Source organism: Anomaloglossus baeobatrachus, chromosome 2, assembly GCF_048569485.1.
Source record: "Anomaloglossus baeobatrachus isolate aAnoBae1 chromosome 2, aAnoBae1.hap1, whole genome shotgun sequence".
Taxonomy (NCBI): domain Eukaryota; kingdom Metazoa; phylum Chordata; class Amphibia; order Anura; family Aromobatidae; genus Anomaloglossus; species Anomaloglossus baeobatrachus.
In genome coordinates this window covers 417,917,654-417,940,434 of record NC_134354.1, presented here as the reverse complement: position 1 = coordinate 417,940,434, position 22,781 = coordinate 417,917,654, and the positions used below count along the sequence as shown (strand labels likewise).

The 22,781-nt window shown below is 45.4% G+C and overlaps 1 protein-coding gene across 2 annotated transcripts in view; it reads left to right on the top strand.

Moving 5' to 3' along the window:
• The window catches only part of KHDRBS1 (KH RNA binding domain containing, signal transduction associated 1), a 74,371-nt gene extending 55,185 nt beyond the window's left edge, over positions 1 to 19,186 (top strand). The window contains exons 3-9 of one of the 2 annotated variants that reach the window (XM_075336147.1): positions 1,217 to 1,333; positions 1,452 to 1,598; positions 2,194 to 2,309; positions 14,949 to 15,144; positions 16,029 to 16,096; positions 17,991 to 18,049; positions 18,583 to 19,186. In XM_075336147.1, coding sequence (XP_075192262.1) covers positions 1,217 to 1,333; positions 1,452 to 1,598; positions 2,194 to 2,309; positions 14,949 to 15,144; positions 16,029 to 16,096; positions 17,991 to 18,049; positions 18,583 to 18,683 — 804 coding nt within the window. In that variant the 3' untranslated portion in view covers positions 18,684 to 19,186. Of the gene's footprint in view, positions 1 to 1,216; positions 1,334 to 1,451; positions 1,599 to 2,169; positions 2,310 to 14,948; positions 15,145 to 16,028; positions 16,097 to 17,990; positions 18,050 to 18,582 lie in introns of both variants that reach the window. The other variant, XM_075336148.1, reaches the window with a different exon arrangement.
• Positions 19,187 to 22,781: the final 3,595 nt, after the last annotated feature.

Below are 22,781 nucleotides of genomic sequence, written 5' to 3'. Positions count from 1 at the left end.
CTCTGGATTTCACTGCGCATGCTCTTTTTTTTTTTTAAATCAAACTTTATTTTGACTCGCGGTGGCCGAATGTTCAGCTGAGCGCCCGCCGGCATGCCCGGGCGCCAGCAAGTGACAGCGCTCAGCTGAGCACCCGCCCGCTGGCATGCACGGCCGCCGGCAAGTGACAGCGCTCAGCTGATCACCCGGCGGTCGGCTGCAGGGAGCGATCAGCTGATCACCCGGCGGCCGGCAAGTGACAGCGCTCAGCTGATCACTGGCGGCCGGCTGCAGGGAGCGATCAGCTGATCACCCGGCTGCAGGGAGCGATCAGCTGATCACCCGGCTGCAGGGAGCGATCAGCTGATCGGCCGGCTGCAGGGAGCGATCAGCTGATCACCCGGCGGCCGGCTGCAGGGAGCGATCAGCTGATCACCCGGCGGCCGGCTGCAGGGAGCGATCAGCTGATCACCCGGCGGCCGGCTGCAGGGAGCGATCAGCTGATCACCCGGCGGCCGGCTGCAGGGAGCGATCAGCTGATCACCCGGCGGCCGGCTGCAGGGAGCGATCAGCTGATCACCCGGCGGCCGGCTGCAGGGAGCGATCAGCTGATCACCCGGCGGCCGGCTGCAGGGAGCGATCAGCTGATCACCCGGCGGCCGGCTGCAGGGAGCGATCAGCTGATCACCCGGCGGCCGGCTGCAGGGAGCGATCAGCTGATCACCCGGCGGCCGGCTGCAGGGAGCGATCAGCTGATCGTTCACAATAGTCTGCCGCTGGTAAAAAAAAAAAAAAACGAATTGCGTTGTTTTGCAGCATCCATTGCATCCGTTGTGCCACTATATGCAACACATCCGTTGTATCCGTTACACAACGCAATGCAACGGATACCGTTCAATGCAAGTGTGAAACTAGCCTTATACGTACCACTAATACGATGGTAAAGCAGGTCCTGCATCTCGCTCTTGCAGGCAGTGTTTGCCTTTAAATTGGGTCGGTCTGTCACTTTTTTGCTGGCCGTTATTTTTCAGTGGAGGGGTTTGATAATGACTACCATTTTAAATAGTTTGTGTTGAGTCTCTCGTACATTTGATGCCCCTATGGCTGCTGGCTGGCACGTGGGCAGTGCTGATGGGATATAATGTCACACGTCAATCGTAGCTGCTACCCGGACAGATTTTGTGGGTTCATCTCCTTACTGTGACCATAGTTTATACTAACTTTTTTCTGTTCCCAGTTTAACTTTGTTGGAAAGATCTTGGGTCCACAAGGCAATACCATCAAGAGGCTGCAGGAAGAGACTGGAGCAAAAATTTCCGTTCTCGGGAAAGGCTCAATGAGAGATAAGAGCAAGGTATTTTTTTTTTTTTTGTGTGCTAATAACTGACCATTATCAAAAACTGATCCCTATTGGTGCTTCATTACCTCTTTATCTCCCAATGATATTAACCCATTTTTTTTATATGTTTTAGGAGGAAGAACTGCGGAAAGGAGGAGACCCAAAATATAGCCATTTAAACATGGACCTTCATGTTTTCATTGAAGTCTTCGGCCCACCTTGTGAAGCCTACACCCGAATGGCACATGCCATGGAAGAGGTCAAGAAGTTCTTGGTACCGGTAAGTAGACTTTTTTTTTTTTTTTTTTGAGCTGATTTTTTAGCCAGTGACTATTCCTGACAATTTAACAGGACAAGTTGCATGCTAATCACTGACCAAGCTATCGCAATCTTTCCAAACTTTGTCGTTTTCTTTTTAATATGAACAATTCAGGTAGTCAAGAAATGAACAATGTTGTGTTAAATGTGATCATGTTGTTGGATATTTTGCTTGAAATCTGATTTCTGACATTTTTTAATGAGCTGTTATTTTGAGCCAATCTGATTTCCCTCCCCCATGTATTGTATTTGTTACTTCAGATGAATGTGTATTACGTGAATGCGGTGGTTTCTGAACATTTATTATGGGTACGCTTTAAGTATATAGGACAATCCTTTCCTCGGCGCCTTTTGCTTTGGAAAGTTATGATCTCTCAAAACAAGTATTCATTCCAGACTTGATACCATTTTCCCACAGTGGAGCTGATATTGAAAATGAGAACGGATCTGGACGTGCTTGATTTGTCCTTTTTCTTAAAAGTACCGTAATTTAATTGTCAAAACCCCATGTATATGTTCACGTTTGCTCACAGGATATGATGGATGATATTTGTCAGGAGCAATTCTTGGAGTTGTCATATCTGAATGGAGCCCCACCAGAGGCGGCCCGTGGAGGAAGGGGAGGACCGTCGCGTGGTAGAGGACTATCGGCAGCTGCAGCAGCTACAGGAAGGTAATTTTCCATGAATTTACACTGTGCCGTGATACTGGTTTTAGCATTGCTTTGGATTTATTACCGGTGTATTGAGACTACAATGTAACCTGGGAAAGAGGTCCTTCTATGAACTCTTCCCCTCCCCTAAATGTGTAACTTGTGTATTTAAAGTATTGTGGTCAGTGTTTACAATACTCGCCTGTCGGCAGTATAGCGGGATCACAGCTGAAGAACAGCGACTGCACGAGGGGCTGGGAACAGAGGGGGGGGGATGGGGCGTTGCGATGCGGGAGCCATTAATTTCCGATCAGTGGATGTGATGGACTACAGGAAAATGGCTGCGGAAGCAGCGAACGCGCACACAGATCAAGATTGGGATTGTCTCAAATTTCCAAGCAGTAACCTGTGCCTAGTTTCACACCCAGCTACTAATGTTCAATGCCACATCAGTCTTCCCATTCGAGTTCTTAGATGTTCTCTGGTGGTTGACCGCTCCAGCTCTGATTTTTGGCATTTCCTTGCCTCTTCAGTTTCGGGTAGTGACAACTGTCCCCAGTTTTTCTGTTGTGGAGAGGTGTCAAAACGCTACCCTGCTCTGTCTCTGGAGGAACCCCACAAACCAATCAGTTGGAACTGAGGGCTAGCTTTCAAGGTCACACTGGTCCTCTTGTCTAAAGAACCCATTCACTGCAGACAGACATGATCACTTTCACTGACCTGAACCATCAAGGGGGAACCAGAAGCTGTCATTATTCACTGGGCAGAACAGTGGGTTCCAGTAAACTGTCCGTTGCGGTAGACTATAGCCTTGCGATTGGCACAGTTCTCTCTTCTATACCACTTACCTCCTATGCCCCTGCTTCCCTGCCTGCAACGTTTGTTTTATCTTCAGGAAACCGCACTCAGTGTGATGAGACACATTACATAGCAAAAAACCTGACAGATTTCCTTTTTAAAGTTCCTTTCCTGCAAGGCAGCATATATGATGGGCTTAACCTCCATTTGCAGGATGTCTGAATTGGCTGCCCTGTCCTGCAGGGTGCCTTTCCTGGTTCTCAATCAGGACAATGTTAGTAATCCCATTCAATCTTTTCTTCAAAGGTGGCTTTAGCCTGCCGTAATAATGAGGGATATAGTCTTCCCTTCCTTTCATTTATGTACTGTTAATCCTCTATCTTTTGATTACAGAAGCCTTTCAGATTCTCATACCTGAAGGCTAACAGGCCTATCCACCTCCAAGACTTTGCAAAATGGATCAGGTCTGTTATTGTGGAGTGTAAAAAAGCAAATCTCCACCCTTTCCGGTCACTGCCCATTTTACTAAAGCTATATTGCATCTGGCCTGTTGCTCAAGGCTGCTACCTGGGTGAAAAAATGCTGTTAAAATCCACTGACTTCTGAGGGTGTAGACCTCCCCTATTCTCTCCAGGTGGGGCCAACTGTTATGGTTTTGTGTATTTTAATTTAAAAAAATTGTGTCGTGGCATTCATCCTTAGTCCTGTGCCCCACCCCTCTTACATCTCAATGTATTCAACGAAAGAGGGATTCTGTGGCAAATTTATTTCGGGCATTAGAGGACTAGTGAACCTGCTACCAAAAATTGATATTCCTGAGCATTTTCTAGTCCTGTTCCCACCCATTGGCAGCTTTCTGCCTATGCACAGTGTACACAAAAAGCAGTAAATTATTTGCGTGTGTAGGGGCTACACACATCTCAACCTTCAAATAATTGGTCACTTGCCACAGATAGAACAGTGATTTAATTAAAACGGCAGCCTAGTAAGTTATTCATTGCTGGACCCATTCTCGGCCCCTACATCAGGCTGCTGTATACACTACAGTTCAAAAGTTTGGGGTCACCCGGACGATTGTCTTTTCCATGAAAAATCAAACTTTTATTTATTAAATGAGTTGCATAATGAATAGACACTATTGTCCAGACATTGACGAGGTTAGAAATAATGATTTTTACTTGAAATAATAATTTTCTCCTTCAAACTTTGCTTTTGTCACAGCTCCTTTGCAGCAATTTCAGCTTTGCAGACCTTTGGCATTCTAGCTGTTAATTTGCGGAGGTAATCTGGAGATATTTCACCCCATGCTTCCAGAAGCACCTCCCACAAGTTGGATTGGCTTGATGGGCACTTTTTGCGTACCATACGGTCAAGCTGCCCCCACAACAGCTCAATAGGGTTGAGATCTGGTGACTGGGCTGGCCACTCCATTACAGATAGAATACCAGCTGCCTGCTTCTTCCCTAAATAGTTCATGCATAATTTGGAGGTGTGCTTTGGGTCATTGTCCTGTTGTAGGATGAAATTGGCTCCAATCAAGCGCTGTCCACAGGTTATGGTGTTGCAAAATGGAGTGATAGCCTTTTACATTGTACAAATCTCCCACTTTACCAGCACCAAAGCAACCCCAGACCATCACATTACCTCCACCATGCTTGACAGATGGCGTCATGCACTCGTCCAGCTTCTTTTCAGTAGTTCTGCATTTCACAAATGTTCTTCTGTGTGATCCAAACACCTCAAACTTCGATTTCTGTCCGTAACTTTTTTCAATCTTCCTCTGTCTAATGTCTGCAGCTAGAATAGTCATTTACCACATTAACCATGTATAGTGTATTTCTGTTTTTAATTTAATGTTAGCTTCATTGAAAAAAAATGTCCTTTTCTTTCAAAAATAAGGAAATATCTAAGTGATACTAAAGTTTTGAACTGTAGTATATGTAACTTTATATTACTAAATCTAGACGTGTAGTGTTAACGTACTCTCCTGCTGCTGCCTTCTGTGGGATCCAGCTCTGTTCTTCTAGCCTTCAGTGACCTCGTCCTACTTCAGACTGAGTCGCACTGCCTGGATGTGGCTTTTACATTGCAATTCTAAGGAGTATCAAAATACATTGTATAAGACGTCCATGTCAAGTGTAGTGAGCCAGATGGTCTGAAATGCGGTCATTGAGAAGGGGAGCGGAACAGAACTGGATTCCAAAGTCTGCGGTATGAGAGTATGTTAATACTCACACTATACTCTATATTCAGATTTTATTATTTAAAAAAAAACTTCACTGCAATGCTTAAAGATTTTACGAACTTCCTGAATGCAAATTTGGAATAGTCTTTGGGGTTTAGTTTTAAAATGAGAACTTGTTTCTGAGATTTGTTGGTAAGAACAAAAAATATTACTGCTAAACTTAACCCTGCTAAGGGGCTGGCAGTGTCAAAAATTATGATATGGGAAATGTGAATGATTTTGTTTGGCATGATTACATTTTTTTTCTTTTGCCTCCAATCATGTCAATCTCTAAAGCGCTGACATGTGCGGAAGTGTCCCAAAGTTTACTAGAGATGAGTGGATAAGGCAGAATTTGCTTTTGCCTTTTTGTGCTTTATTTACCATGGAAATTAGTTACCGTATTTTTCGCTTTATAAGACGCACCTGATTATAAGACACACCCCCAAATTTTGGTGAAGGAAAATAATTTTTTTAATGGGGTCCGCCTTATGCCAGTGTCCGTCTAACAAATCATATAGGGTATATGTCCCGCATAGCCCCCCCATCCTAAAATTAGCCCCCTTAATCTGGGTATGGCCCCCTTAGATTGAAAATAGCCCCCTTGTGCCTGTACACTTCCCCCAGTGATGCCACATGTCCCCTGTGGCTGGCGCACGCCCCCCCTCCTGTTAGATATGGCCCCCATGCTGCTGCTTATAGTAAAATAAACTTTCCTTACCTTCTCCAGTGCTGTCCTCCCTAGTGTCCCCCTCCATGCTGCTGAGCTCCTGCACTTCCTGATTCTCGGTGCCGGTCATGTGATCGTCACAGCAGAGTTATATCATCTCTGCGTGCATGATCACAGCAGCAGGAGGGAGACGGGAAGACACGCTGGAGGAGGTAAGTAAAGAGTTGTTTTTTTTATTTTACTTTTGGCAGCAGCATGGGGGCCATATCTAACACAGGGGGGCATGTGCCATCAAAGGGGAGCACAGGCACATAGAATATGCGCCGCTCCTCCAGCCTGTCACCGCGGTGCGGTTTCAGCACCACGGTGATGGACAGCGGCAGTGCATATTATATGAGCAGGAGATCTCCCGCTGCAGCCTTCACCAGCCTCCAGCATCGCTCCAGAGCTTCCCCACCTCCCCTGGACCCTGCAGTATGTAATCCATATATTCGGATTATAAGGCACACCCCTACTCCCTACTTTCCCCCAAAATTTGGGGGAACAAAAGTGCGTCTAAGGCCGGTTTCACACATCCGGCTTTTTGCCGTTTTGCCGGATGCGGCGCTCTCCCGTACAGTTAATACAGTACAATGACAGCGCTGTAACTTCCGGGTCACATGCGCCGGTCACATGACAGCATGTGACCGGCGCTTGTTGCGCTGTCATTGTACTGTATTAACTGTACGGGAGAGCGCCGCATCCGGCAAAACGGCAAAAAGCCGGATGTGTGAAACCGGCCTTAGAAAGCAAAAAATACGGTATTCTCCACAAATTGTATGTGCCCTATTATGCTCTGATGCCTCTCTAGACCCCAAAGCACAAGAATAGTAATAGTACAAAAAAATCCTTTTTTATTTTTCTTTGTCGCTCCATTGGGAGACCCAGACAATTGGGTGTATAGCTTCTGCCTCCGGAGGCCACACAAAGTATTACACTTAAAAGTGTAAAGCCCCTCCCCTTCTGCCTATACACCCCCCGTGCCTCACGGGCTCCTCAGTTTTTATGCTTTGTGCGAAGGAGGCACACATGCACGCAAGCTCCACAATTTAGTCAGCAGCAGCTGCTGACTTTATCGGATGGAAGAAAAGAGGGCCCCTAACAGGGCCCCCGGCATGCTCCCTTCTCACCCCACTCTGGTCGGCGGTGCTGTTAAGGTTGAGGTACCCATTGCGGGTACAGAGGCTGGAGCCCACATGCTGTTTTCCTTCCCCATCCCTTAGGGGCTCTGGGTGAAGTGGGATCCTAACCGGTCACCAGGCACTGGGACCGTGCTCCCTCCGCAGCCCCTGGGGGAATCTGCTGGACAGGAGCCGGGTATCATCAGGGACAGGGCCCTGCTACTCTGAGGTACTCTGTGTCCCCTTGGCGCATAGAGCGCCTGTGTAATGGACGCTGCAGCAGCTGCTGGGTGTGTTGGTGCGCCGGGACTACCGCGCTGACCGTGCTTGTTTGCCGGCCGCGCTTATAACTTTAGTCCCCGGCTTTTGCGGCCTAGTACCGCATACTCCCGCCCCCAAGCCTGCCAGTCAGGGGTAAGGGCGGGACGCTGCACTGGACGTCAGCGCTGAGGGCTGGAGCATACTTAGTATCCTCCTCCCCCCCTCACTGAGCACCGTGGGGCACCAGATTCCCGCACTTTCTGAGGCACGCCCACGGCTCCCTCCTCCTCTCAGAACGCTGGCAGCCATTCCTATCAGCACTTCTGACGCTGGAGAACTTCAGAGACGAGCTCCAACAGCTCTGGGAGACCCAGGCAGGGAATCTGGTGGTCACACAACCGCTTAAGGCGGTCGGTAAGCCGCACCTGTTAAGGTGCTGGCCCCCCTGGGTGCCGAAGTGTATATTTATATGCTTATATTGTATACATTTACTTTGTACGGCCGCACTATTGCTCTTGGCTATATACCCTCACTGATTGCTCTGAGGAGACAACAGCATGTCGTCCGCAAAAAGCAAGGGTGCCAAGGCACAGGCTTACTTTGCAACCTGTACCTCATGTGCGGCTATGCTACCTGCAGGTTCCACCTACCCTCATTGTGTGCAATGCTCGGCCCCGGTGACACTCACTCAGCAGGAGCCTCAGCCACTGGTGGGACCCTCGGCCCAGTTGGAACCACCTGCTGCTACTGTCCAGGTGGCAGGGACAGAGTTTGCAGTATTTGCTGACAAACTTTGAGTCTATGGATAGATGGTCTGCTAAGATACTAGAAGCTTTGCAGTCCAGACCGGTAACACAGGCCCCGGGCACTGTTCAATCATTGCCCCCAGGCCCCCCTCGGTTGGAGCAGCAAAGTGCTCCTGGGGCGACTCATAGGTCCCACGGTGAGGACTCCGACACGGACCGCAGTCCCAGACCGGCTAAGCGGGCTCGCTGGGAGCTTCCCTCGACTTCATCTCACTGTTCAGGGTCTCAGCATGAGGACTCTCTAGAGGATGAAGCGGACGTGGCAGATCAGGGCTCTGATCCTGACACTGCTCTCAACCTTGATACGCCTGAGGGGGACGCCATAGTAAACTACCTTATAGCGTCCATCAATCAGGTGTTAGAACTTTCTCCTCCAGCTCTTCCGATTGAGGAGCCAGTTTCCCAGCAGGAGAAATTCCGCTTTAGGTTTCCCAAACGTACACGGAGTGCGTTTCTTGATCACTCCGAGATTTTAGGGATACAGTCGAGAAACACCGAGCTTTTCCGGATAACCGCTTTACTAAGCGCCTTAATGACACACGTTACCCCTTCCCCCCTGACTTAGTCAAGGGTTGGGCTCAGTGTCCCAAGGTGGATCCTCCAGTCTCTAGACTGGCGGCTAGATCCATAGTTGCAGTGGAAGATGGTGCATCTCTCAAGGATGCCACTGACAGGCAGAGCTCTGGATGAAATCCATCTATGAAGCTATAGGCGCGTCCTTTGCTCCGGCATTCGCAGCAGTCTGGGCACTCCAAGCTATCTCAGCTTGTCAGTCTGAGATTAATAAAGTCACACGTGCCTCTACTCCGCAGGTTGTGTCCCTAACCTCTCGGGCGTCGGCGTTTGCGTCCTACTCCATGAATGCTGTCCTGGACTCTGCGAGCCGTACGGCGGTAGCATCCGCCAATTCAGTGGCAGTCCGCAGGGCCATGTGGCTACGTGAATGGAAGGCAGACACTGCTTCCAAAAAGTTCTTAACCGGTTTGCCATTTTCTGGCGACCGCCTGTTTGGCGAGCGATTGGATGAAATCATTAAACAATCCAAGGGAAAGGACTCGTCCTTACCCCAGTCCAAACCAAACAGACCTCAACAACGGAAGGTACAATCGAGGTTTCGGTCCTTTCGGCCCTCAGCCAGGTCTCAATTCTCCTCGTCCAACAGGCCACAGAAAGGTCAGAGGAACTCTGATTCATGGCGGTCTAAGTCACGTCCTAAAAAGACCGCCGGAGGAACCGCTCCTAAAGCGGCCTCCTCATGACTTTCGGCCTCCCCAAACTGCATCCTCGGTCGGTGGCAGGCTCTCCCGCTTTTGCGACGCCTGGTTGCCACATGTCCAAGACCGATGGGTGAGAGACATTCTGTCTCACGGTTACAGGATAGAGTTCAGCTCTCGTCCTCCGACTCGTTTCTTCAGAACATCTCCGCCCCCCGAGCGAGCCGATGCTCTTCTTCAGGCGGTGAGCACTCTGAAGGCAGAAGGAGTGGTGATCCCGGTTCCCCCTCAGCAACGGGGTCACGGTTTTTACTCCAACTTGTTTGTGGTACCAAAAAAGGACGGATCATTCCGTCCCGTTCTGGACCTCAAACTGCTCAACAGACACGTGAAAAACAGGCGGTTCCGGATGGAATCCCTCCGCTCCGTCATCGCCTCGATGTCCCAAGGAGACTTCCTAGCATCAATCGACATCAGGGATGCTTATCTCCACGTGCCGATTGCACCAGAGCATCAGCGCTTCCTGCGTTTCGCCATTGGGGACGAACATCTTCAGTTCGTGGCACTGCCTTTCGGCCTGGCGACAGCCTCACGGGTATTCACCAAGATCATGGCAACAGTGGTAGCAGTCCTACACTCTCAGGGACACTCGGTGATCCCTTACTTAGACGATCTTCTTGTCAAGGCCCCCTCTCGGGTGGCATGCCAACACAGCCTGAACATTGCTCTGGAAACTCTCCAGAGATTCGGGTGGATCATCAATTTCCCAAAGTCAACATTGACACCGACTCAATCGCTGACATATCTCGGGATGGAGTTTCATACTCTCTCAGCGATAGTGAAACTTCCGCTGGACAAACAGCGTTCACTACAAACAGGGGTGCAATCTCTCCTTCGAGACCAGTCGCACCCCTTGAGGCGCCTCATGCACTTCCTAGGGAAGATGGTGGCAGCAATGGAGGCAGTTCCATTTGCGCAGTTTCATCTGCGTCCACTCCAATGGGACATTCTCCGCAAGTGGGACAGGAAGTCGACGTCCCTCGACAGGAACGTCTCCCTTTCTCGGGCGACCAAGGCCTCCCTTCAGTGGTGGCTTTTTCCCACTTCCTTGTCGAAGGGGAAATCATTCCTGCCCCCATCCTGGGCTGTGGTCACGACGGACGCGAGCCTGTCAGGGTGGGGAGCGGTCTTCCTCCACCACAGGGCTCAGGGTACCTGGACTCAGCCAGAGTCCTCCCTTCAGATCAATGTTCTGGAGATAAGGGCAGTGTATCTAGCCCTAAAGGCGTTCCTGCCGTGGCTGGAAGGCAGGCAGATCCGAATTCAGTCGGACAACGCCACGGCGGTGGCATACATCAACCACCAAGGCGGCACACGCAGTCGGCAAGCCTTCCAGGAAGTTCGGCGGATTCTGCTGTGGGTGGAAGCCACAGCCTCCACCATCTCCGCAGTTCACATCCCGGGCGTAGGAAACTGGGAAGCAGACTTTCTCAGTCGTCAGGGCATGGACGCAGGGGAATGGTCTCTTCACCCGGACGTGTTTCAAGAGATCTGTTGCCGCTGGGGGAAGCCGGACGTCTACCTCATGGCGTCCCGGCACAACAACAAGGTCCCGGCATTCATGGCATTCATGGCACGGTCTCAAGATCACAAAGCTCTGGCGGCAGACGCATTAGTTCAGGATTGGTCGCAGTTTCGACTGCCTTATGTATTTCCTCCTCTGGCACTGCTGCCCAGAGTGTTACGCAAGATCAGGTCCGACTGCCGCCGCGCCATCCTCATCGCCCCAGACTGGCCGAGGAGGTCGTGGTACCCGGATCTGTGGCATCTCACGGTGGGTCAACCGTGGGCACTACCAGACCGACCAGACTTGCTGTCTCAAGGGCCATTTTTCCATCTGAATTCTGCGGCCCTCAACCTGACTGTGTGGCCATTGAGTCCTGGATCCTAGCGTCTTCAGGGTTATCTCAAGAGGTCATTGCCACTATGAGACAGGCCAGGAAACCAACGTCCGCCAAGATCTACCACAGGACGTGGAGGATCTTCTTATCCTGGTGCTCTGATCAGGGTTTTACTCCCTGGCCATTTGCCTTACCCACTTTTCTGTCCTTCCTTCAATCCGGAATGGAAAAGGGTTTGTTGCTCGGCTCTCTTAAGGGACAAGTCTCGGCGCTCTCTGTGTTTTTTCAAAAGCGTCTAGCCAGGCTTCCGCAGGTACGCACGTTCCTGCAGGGGGTTTGCCACATAGTCCCTCCTTACAAGCGTCCGCTAGAACCCTGGGATCTGAACAGGGTGCTAACGGCTCTTCAGAAACCACCTTTCGAGCCAATGAGAGATATTTCTCTTTCACGCCTTTCGCAGAAGGTGGTCTTCCTAGTGGCAGTCACATCACTTCGGAGAGTGTCTGAGGTAGCTGCTCTGTCATGCAAAGCCCCCTTCCTGGTGTTTTACCAGGACAAGGTGGTTCTGCGTCCGGTTCCGGAGTTTCTCCCTAAGGTGGTATCCCCTTTTCATCTCAATCAGGATATCTCCTTACCTTCTATTTGCCCTCATCCAGTTCACCAATGTGAAAAGGATTTGCACTTGTTAGATCTAGTGAGAGCACTCCGGCTCTACATTTCCCGCACGGCGCCCCTGCGCCGCTCGGATTCGCTCTTTGTCCTTGTCGCTGGCCAGCGTAAAGGGTCGCAGGCTTCCAAGTCAACCTTGGCCCGATGGATCAAGGAACCAATTCTTGAAGCCTATCGCTCTTCTGGGCTTCAGGTTCCTTCAGGGCTGAAAGCCCATTCCACCAGAGCCGTGGGTGCGTCCTGGGCTTTGCGGCACCAGGCTACGGCTCAGCAGGTGTGTCAGGCGGCTACCTGGTCGAGTCTGCACACTTTCACGAAACACTATCAGGTGCATACCTACGCTTCGGCAGATGCCAGCCTAGGTAGGCGAGTCCTTCAGGCGGCGGTTGCCCACCTGTAGGAATGGGGCCGTTTTACGGCTCTTTTAACGAGGTATTCTTTTACCCACCCAGGGACTGCTTTTGGACGTCCCAATTGTCTGGGTCTCCCAATGGAGCGACAAAGAAGGGAATTTTGTTTACTAACCGTAAATTCCTTTTCTTCTAGCTCCAATTGGGAGACCCAGCACCCGCCCCTGTTCCCTTCGGGCTGTTCTTTGTGTACACATGTTGTTCATGTTGAATTGTTCTTTTGGTTCATGGTTTCAGTTCTCCGAACATCCTTCGGATTGAATTTACCTTAGACCAATTTATAAGTTTCCTCCTTCCTGCTTTTGCACCAAAACTGAGGAGCCCGTGATGCACGGGGGGGTGTATAGGCAGAGGGGAGGGGTTTACACTTTTAAGTGTAATACTTTGTGTGGCCTCCGGAGGCAGAAGCTATACACCCAATTGTCTGGGTCTCCCAATTGGAGCTAGAAGAAAAGGAATTTACGGTAAGTAAACAAAATTCCCTTCTTTTCCATTCTAGTCGGATCGACAGGGCTGATTTAGCAGATATGGAATTTTGTAAAATTTCTAGTGGAATCCATTCCACTCTTATTTGCTCGTTTCTAGTTATTACCACAGTGACCTGTCAGATTTGGAAAATTTGGCCTGTATAGGAAGTTGAAAACTGGCTTAGGCAGGAAGGTATGTTACAGACAGACAGGCTTTGACACTATAAAAGAACAGATGGTGAATTTAACTAAAACACATTGCATTGGAACATTAACCTTTACCAAAGGAACCTTTACCAGGGAATCTTTTATATACAGTATTAGAAACTGTGCATAGAACCAAAACAATATCATCCTTGGCAGGGCTGTGGCGTCTGTAAGCCAAACCTGCGATTGACTCATGCTCCCACATATATTGCTTATATTTAAGTGAAAAATGTATTGTAGTACAATGTGAACATCAGACATTTAATCATTTTTATGATACAATAATCAAGTTATTTAGGTAGAACATAAAATATATTTATTGGAATACAACTTTACAACAAAATAAATACAACTACTACTACTACTAATTGTAAATATGTAATGCAATATGTAATATAGATTAGATAGATGGATATGTATGTGTATATGTGTGTGTGTATATATGAAATATGTATGTATGTAATATATGTGTATGTATGTATATATGTATGTATGTGTGTATATGTATATGTGTGTGTGTGTGTGTGTGTGTGTATATGTGTGTCTGTGTGTGTGTGTATATGTGTATATATATGTATATATAGTATATATATATGTGTACATATACAAGGCTTTTCTTGGGTACAGCTCACTAAATGTTTCACATCAGATTGCTTGTCTATGAAGAGGGGAGGAGGGAGGGAGCAAAGAAACTGATAACAGAGCTAATAACTTCTGTACGTATACAAGTTCTCATCAATCCTGTTACTGTATTTTCCCTGTATATTATATAGAAGCTATCCTCCCAAAGTACATGAGCTCAAAGAAAAAACATGAACATCAAGCATTAAGATCGTTCTGCTGGACATGACTGAATCTGTCAGCTGATTCCGCCGCTTAGTGCATTGTGGCTGAATCCGCAAAAACTCTAAATGTAGCGTTGCATCTGCCCTACGCTGCGTCAAAATAACGACTTGGCATCATCCAGCTGATGAAACTCAGACACTTGTATGGACAACGCACTAATGCAAGTCTATGGAGAATATAGCGCCGTGCGTTAACGGACTGCGCTATTCTCCATGGCGGATTGCGCTGAACGAAAGTGTGAAAACAGCCTTATACTGTACACTCTAGCAAATCTGAGATGAGTGCGGCCTTCCTTCTTTCTGAGTGTGGTTACTTTTTACCTTTGCCTGTAGAGCAGGAGCTTCACTGGAGCTCAAGTGCAGCACAGACTTATCTCAGCTAAGACAAAGCCTAGATCCTCAGGCTACCTACATTCACACAGCGTCTTTGCGTATCCTTTTTTTGCTGTGACTCTGGCATCCCAGCAAAGTCAATGGGTTTCAAGATATGACATTCAGACACATCGTTTTGTGAGGATCCGTTTTTGGGCTCAAAAACATGTCGTCGCAAATGAGCAGTCAGTTTGTGGCGGTTTTCTAATCTGCTTTTGCTATTTATAACATTATTTATGAGCTCAAAAATCTTTCAGGTGATGCGGTTTTTTAAAAAGCTGATCTGCTTTTCTAGCTGAAAAACGTATCCTCAAAAAACGCAGCAAAAACGCTGTGTGTGAATGTAGCCTTAGATCAGGAATAGAACAGCCATTTATAGGACATTTCATGTTTCCCAAATTCCTATGAAAAAGTAGTCAGCACATTCTGCATTGCACTACTGTACCCAATTTATTATATATTTTAGGAGTCTGTCCATTTTATACCAACTCAATCAAAATGAACTCCCAACTCCACAGCCCTGATCCTTGGGTATGTCCACTAGACATGCATCATCAGAAACGAGGAGCAGGGTAACACCCCCCCCCCCCCAAAAAAAAAACGACATCACTTGCTATGCAACTGGTTTTGTTGAATTGTTTTGTTTCTCATTTCAGAGGCAGAGCTGGTGCTATACGTCCTCTTGTTCCACGGGGAGTTCCAGGTAGAGGAGCCATTGCACGGGGTGCCAGTGTCAGCCGCAGTGTAGCACCTTCAGCTGCAAGCAGGGGAGCGCCTTCTGCTCGGGCTCGAGCGGCCTCAATTCAGAGGATTTCTCTGCCACCACCTGCACCTGAATCTTATGATGATTATGTAAGTAGCTGACTAAACTCTCACTAATTGACGTCTAGACATTAACCCAGTCATGACTGGCTGATTTTCGCTTTCCGGGTTGTTTTTTTTTTTTTTCTCACCATCTTCCGAGACACGTAACGTTTATTTCAGTCAATCTGGTCATGTGAGGGTGCGTTTTTTTTGCGGAACGAGCTGTACTTTTTAAATGAAACCATGAGTTTTGCTATATAGTGTACTGGAAAATTGCAATAAAATTCCAAATGAGGAAAAATTGCAAAAAAAGTCTGTTTTTTTGAGATTTTTATTCAGTGTTCATTATATGGTAAAACTGATGTACCCCTAGGAGACTATAAGGATCAGCAGTCTGTTCGCTCATTCATTTCTCCCAATCAGAGCAGCACTGCTCAGACTGGGTGAAATGCTCATCTCTTATAACCTGGAGTACTCGGCTGCTGGCTAAAGGACCTGAGTCATGTGAGCTACAGGAGTCCTCACATGACCCTGTGCTATCATGACAACCACATGATCACGTCACATGACTTCCGGTATCAGGCGGTGAGTAAACTTCTAACGCGATCGCAGTTAAAATGGCGCCGTCACATCTTGACAGTGCCATTTAAGGGGGTTAACAGGTACAGGTGTATAGCGGTTCCACTCATACCTGGGAGGCACACGTCAGCTGTACAAATCGGCTGACATGTGCGCGGATTCTCTCCTGCAGCAGCAGGTGGGAATTAACACTGACCGCAGGGACGTAATATTACTGCCCACAGTTAATGGGTTAATTATATAGTGGGTAACCTACTTGAAACACTTTGTAAACAAGGAAGACGTGGAGCTTTTGTATAAAGTAAATTTAGAATTTATTTAAGACAGTACAAAAACTGAACCATCTTTTGCAGGGCTATGAGGATGTTTATGCAGAGCAAAGCTATGATGCTTATGAGAGTTACTACAGTCAAAGCCCAGGGTAAGTTCATTACAAGCCAATGAAACTTATAGTTATGAAAGAAAAATGTCATTCCTTATTAGAGAGCTGTTTTAAATAATGATTAAGCTGAATTTTGGTATAGTGGTAACAATTCTACTAAAACACTACTTTAAAGGGAATCTGTCACAAGGTGTTTGGTCCTACATCATGCTGTTCTCAGATGGCGTACCTAACTTCAGGAATGCATCACTTTATTTGTTGCTACAGTTTCGATTAAAAGCTGTTTTTTTAGCTACTGCATATCTTGCAGTTCTGATTGCTGAGCTATGTATTGCCCCATCCACACCGCTGCTTAATCACAAAAAGCTGGCAATCAGTAGTGGGGGAGTGGTTGAACTAATTGGCAAAGGCAGAGTAACCTTCCATTGATTATCTCCTGCTAATAAAAAAAAAAAATATTTAAAGTACAAAAACAGCCAAAATAGTAACACATCACTAGTCTCTGGGTCTCTGCCCCTACATTAGGCTGCTCTTAGATGTGATAACAAACCTGGTGTCAGATTCCCCTTAAAACATCTGGGGTTCCTATAGCAATCTACAGCTTTAATACAACACTAGCTGTACTACCCGGCTTCGCCCAGGTTAATAACTGCTGTTAACAAAATAGAATGTATTAACAATAATGTATTCTGCACACAAAAACCACAAAACAAATAGATATAAATGTAATTATTAAATTGTTGCCTATATTAACCAATGAGAGCTCAGATTAATTAACTGTAGCAAAATAGAAGCTAAGCTGTGATTGGTTGGTATTGGCAGCCTGATAAATCTCCAGGCAACAGAAAGCCTTCGCCCCTGACAGTATATATTAGCTCACACATACACATATAGACAGGTCATGTGACTGACAGCTGCCGTATTTTCTATGTGGTACATTTGTTCTTGTAGTTTGGCTGCTTATTAATCAGATTTTTATTTTTGAAGGATAATATCAGACTTGTGTGTGTTTAGGGCGATTATGTGGCGAGGTTGGTGTATGTGTGGTGAGATGTGTGCTGAGGGTGGTATATGTGTTCAAGCACGTGGTAGTGTGTGGCGCATTTTGTGTGTGTGTGTGTGTTCATATCCCCGAGTGTGGTGAGTATTCCATGTCGGGGCCCCACCTTAGCAACTGTACGGTATATACTCTTTGGTGCCATCGCTCTCATTCTTTAAGTCCCCCTTGTTCACATCTGGAGCTGTCAATTTGTCCCCAACACTTTTCGTTTCACTTTTTCCCCATTATGTAGATAGGGGCAAAATTGATTGGTAAATTGGAACGCGTGGGGTTCAAATTTCGCCTCACAACATAGCACCCGGCGCTGCCCGGGATAGTAACTGTCTGTGTTTCTCTCCCATTCTCTGTCTGTCTCCCCCTTTGTATATATCTCTGTCTCTCTGTCTCGTGTGCCCTGTGGCTGTCTCGTGTGCCCTGGCTGCATTGTGACACGCCAACATTCCATATAAGGGCGTGGCTGCTCATTCTTCTGAAGTTCTGGCTGCACTGTGGCTCCCAGCTCCATTCGCTTTAATGGAGGCAGGTTTTGTGGTGAATAACTGTAAAGTGCGGGGTTAAAATTTCCCCTCAAAACATAGCCTATGACGCTCTCTGGGTCCAGAAGTGTGAGTGTGGAAAATTTTGTGGCTGTAGCTGCGACGGTGCAGATGCCAATCCCGGACATACATACACACATACAGACACACATTCAGCTTTATATATTAGATTTATGAAAGAATTTACTAAAATGAAATGTAGGGTGTGAGGTGAAATGAAGCGGTGAGTCAAATGTTGTTTTGTTGTTTTTTTGTTTTTTTTTTCTTTTGCGGTTACTGTTGTAGGGCTGTTTGTGATGTGCATCAATAATTTAATGTATCTAATCTTGTTGTTTAGAGATACAGAATATTATGACTATGGGCACGGAGAGGGCCCGGAGTCTTATGAAACCTATGGTAAGTCTGTTCCCCTGTTTGCTAAAGGTAGATATTTAATGGAGTTGTCCACTACTTGGACAACCCCCTTCTCATTCCACATGTTTAGCATTAAAATAAAAAAGCTTATATTCCCCTCCACTTCAAGTATGGTTCCAGCTGTGACATCACGTCAGATGCACTCCCAGTCAGCGCCAGCTTCTCTCTCCGCCTTCGGACAAATGATTAAACAGGAAGTGAGAGCTTGCGGCTGGCCACTCACATCCTGTTTATAATTTGTCCAAAGGGGCAATGAGAGATCCTGGTTCTGATTGGGGCATGAGGGGTTGTCCAAGGAGTAGGTAACCTCTTTGATAAAAATCTGAAACTGTAAGCCTGATTTGTCACTTGGTTTTATATGCTGTGTAGTATTGTCAAGAAAGTATTACTTATGGGTTTGTGCATTTTCCAGACGGCTGACTTCTGAGTTTTTTTTACTTTGGTCCAGGCATACGGGTTAAAATTTAATGTTTTCCACAATTTTTATAAATGTATACCAAATCTATTTATTATAGGACAAGATAATTGGAATGGTTCTCGACCCTCCCTGAAAGTCCCATCCTCTCACGCTGCGAAAGGCAGTGCCTACAGAGAGCACCCATACAGACGCTTCTAAGACTGCTATTCATCCATTTATTACTGATATCTTGTGTCCAAGGATTTCCTGTTCCTTATCCCACAACACAAGTAAATTCTCTGTGCTTTGTGACTCCTTTCCCCTCCCATCCATATATCCTTCCTTAATCTAACCTGATCTCCCTTTCATAGATCCGCTTTTAAAATTCATGAAAACCAACTATCCATTTAAGGATATTTAGACCTATTTTTATTTTCATTGTTAACAAAAACACAAAAGAATATAAAAAAAAAAACCAAACCTTTAAAACGTAAATGCTTTTCATGTAATAGGAGTTAAATAGTTTGTGTTTGAAAATGAAGGTTTCTAACAAGTTTAGTGTTAGCTGTAGACTCTGTCCTGAACTAAGCTGCATTTCAATATTCCATTTTTTATTTTAGCTAAACCATACCCAGCTGTAATATTGTTTGCTGTTTACAAAAATCAAGCAGTTGACTTTGTAATTATAAAACACTTTTATGTTATTAAACCTTATGGACAAATCCTCTTGTTAGTGTTGTCTTAATTCACTTTTACTCAAATAGGGTGTAAAATTATTAATTTTGAGAAAAAATAAACCATGGGTCATGGCTTTGACCAATGCAGTCAAGGCTTATGAAGTTTTCAGTGTTCTTTTAACAAGTTTGTGGGTTTTTCGTTTTTCTATATAAAGATGGTGCAACTTCCCTAACGCCAAAACTTCTTGGACTAATGTCTCAGAGATTACTGGTCATTGTTTCTATTGAAGAGAAAAATAAAAATCTGCTTTAAGAAAAGTGTAGTGAAATAAAACGTACCTTTTTTATTTTTAAAGAATAATTCTAAATTCATGTTGCATCACTTACATAGTTTTATGGTCCTTATTAATCACAACAAATTGTGCCCATTTTGGAGGAGTATGTTTTTACATTACTTCTAGCTAAGTGGCATGTAACATTCCTGATCTCCAAAAACTGAACGTCTGAAAAATCCAGAGTCAGTGTTTTTGTGTTAAACTTTCTGTACACAAGTGTTTAGTGTAGCTTCTAACTAAACCTTGATTCAGCTTAGATGCCATGGCTATAAACAGTCTTTTAAAGAGAACCTGTCAGCTTAGTTATGCTGCCCCATCATAGGGAAGTGTTAACGGTTTATTGTATGGTCAATTTTAGAGTTTAGACACCTACGGCAATAACAAATACACACTAGATGGAGAACAGCTATTTAAAGGGTATCCGTCACCAGATTTTTACTACGCCATCTTAGAGCAGCATAATGTGGGGGGATTCTCTTGATTCCAGTGATGATCACTTTGGCCGGGTACACATATCCGGCTTTTCACCGTTTTGACGGATGCAGCGCACGCCAGTACAGTATGATACAGTACAGTGGCAGTGCCGCATTTTCCGAGTCACATGCTCCGGTCACATGACAGCATGTGACCGGCGCTTGTTGCCAGTACACTGTACTGGCGTGCGCCGCATCCGTCAAACCAGCGAAAAGCCGGATATGTGTACCCGGCCTATACTGGGTGTTCCAGTTTGTTTTTTGTTGTAGATCTACCAGTTCTGTGAATGCTATGCTCTGTATAATCCTGCCCACACTGACAGTATTCTCCCTATGCTCAGTGTACACAGCTGCCAATCGGTGGTGGGGCATGGTTGGATTATTTGGCAGCAGGCAAAGTAATCCACTAGTGGTGATCTCCAGGTGATTAAAACAGCGATCTTATAAAAACTACACTAAGCAGCCAAGTGAGTGACACATTGCTGGAATCTAGGTCTCTGCCCCTATACTATGCTGCTTTCAGATTATGGAGCAAAACGTGATGACTGATTTCCCTTTCAGATAAGAGTTCTCAAATGAACACCATTGTCAGACCACTGAAATAAGCATTTGTCACTGTTTTTCTGCGCTCAGATAGGGAAATGTGACAAAGTTGACCATTTTTTATTCCAATTAGTGGGTTCTATTGAGGTACAAGTGGAAATTGAGACATTTGAATTGTACTGCTTTCAGTCCATGCCCTTTCTAGGGACAACTACTGGTGATATACCCAAGTAAAATGACATAATGTAATGTGAGATATAGTCTGTCCTCTGAGGATCTAGAAATAGCTGTTTATTTCGGCAGTTTTTTAGCCATCTGAAGGCCTCAAACTAATATTACATTTCCATCCATATTAACATATATAAAGTGGACTGCTGATGGACAAAGTGCTGTGCATGATGGACCACAAACAGTTGCTGATGCATGTGAAAATTGGAATCGCCCTTTAATATAACCCAATCGGGCATACGGCTTTAGTAGTTTTGCAGAAAGGCTTTTTTTTTTATTTTTTGTGCTTTCTATAACACATGGTTCTTAATCTCCTTTTTTTCTTAGATCATCTTAGAGACTAAATGAATCTGTGTGAAAATATGCATTGCTTTACATTAAACTGACCTTGTTCTTAGTTTTAGTGATTAAAAAAAGACTGGATCCCGTTGGTAATAATGATTAAACCTAAAAAGATGGACACTCCTGATGAACACTGAATAGGCTTCCCTTATGTAGACCCTTGACGTCTCATACTTGGCATATAAAACATTAAAATCCTATATTATGATCAAATGTTTTTGCCATTCAGTCGTGCAACTATAAAACGTCTATAAATATGGCTGATAGTCAAAATGTAAACATGTCAACTTAAAGTGGATGTCACTTTCAAGAACTGTTCCTGGTGAGGGCAGTATACCATTATACACTTTGTTTGTGGTGCCAAATATCACCAGAAAATGAATTCTTCCATAAGAAAATCACTATTTCCCCTCTAAACCATATATACCCTTATGCACTGGCATCCATAATTCTGGGATCGAGATGTCCGTAAAACTCTTCTAATTAATCCAACCCATATTTTTTTGCCTTCCTTCTGGTGATAGAAAAAAACCCAAAACGGATAATGTTGATTGGCTCCAGAGACACATTAGACCTATTCAATTGTAAAATGATGCCCTTAATGGCTATTCTGGTCTTCATAAGTCACCTATCCACTGTAATGGTCTTTTTTGTTTGAGGGTCCCAATGTCTTGACCCATACCGATATTCCTGTGGTGGATACATGATTTATATACACCGGAATAACCCTTTAATTTGGTGACTGACTGCTTTAAGTAATGACACATTCCATTCATCAACTTTTAATAAAAAGTACAAAACCATACTTAGTTGTAATCTTATTTTTTGAAGATTTTAGATATAAATGGTTTTCCCATTTTTGAGGTCCGTTCTATCCTTCCTAGGAGTCTTCATTCCTATGGCAGGGTTGATGTTTGGGTGCATGGTGCAAGCCTTGTACATACACACAAAATAATAGAGAGACAAAATAAACTTGTATTTGTAGTCTAACGGAAAAAAAGACTGGACAGTTCCCATGGGCTGTGGACATCGTACAAATGCCAAGGTTCCTTAACCTTTTTAAAGAAAAGAAAAATCCTGCAAGAGACTCAGGATGTGTAAATCATGCTTCGCAAACCAGGTAACAGAATTCCCTAATACTGCTCTCCGCACGTGAATGTATCAAAACAAACCGGCCTGTGCATTGTAACTGGGAAACGGCCTAAGGCCATTGTATATAGCTTTGCTGGTTAAAGTGTACAGGCTGCAAATATATAGTGTTAACATCCATATAAACTGAAAGCAGATTGAACCTTATGTACAAAACGTATCAAAAAGCTTTAAAAGCCATGCACAACAAAACTATAGCTATTTTACATTTAATAGAAGTTGACATAAAAAGGTTTCCAAGTTGCCTTTAATGCCAATAGCCTTTAAATCTGCTACCTTTTTTAATAAATCTGCTCAGTTATTTAAGGTTATTAATAAAAAAACAACAAAAAACCTCAATCCCCTCTTCTTGCTCCTGCAGTTTTTTGCTTGTGTATGTGTATGATTTTTTTTTTTTCTTTATGGGGGTGGGGGAGGAGGCTTTGGGGTAATTTTTCACTTCAACTAGCTCATTTTAAAGACCATCTGACTATTCTATCTTGCTTTACAGATGGTGGTTGAAAATGTGAAAAGTTCAGCTTACAAGTAAGTACGTCTTATGATAGAACTCCAAATGACCGCCTCCCAAAA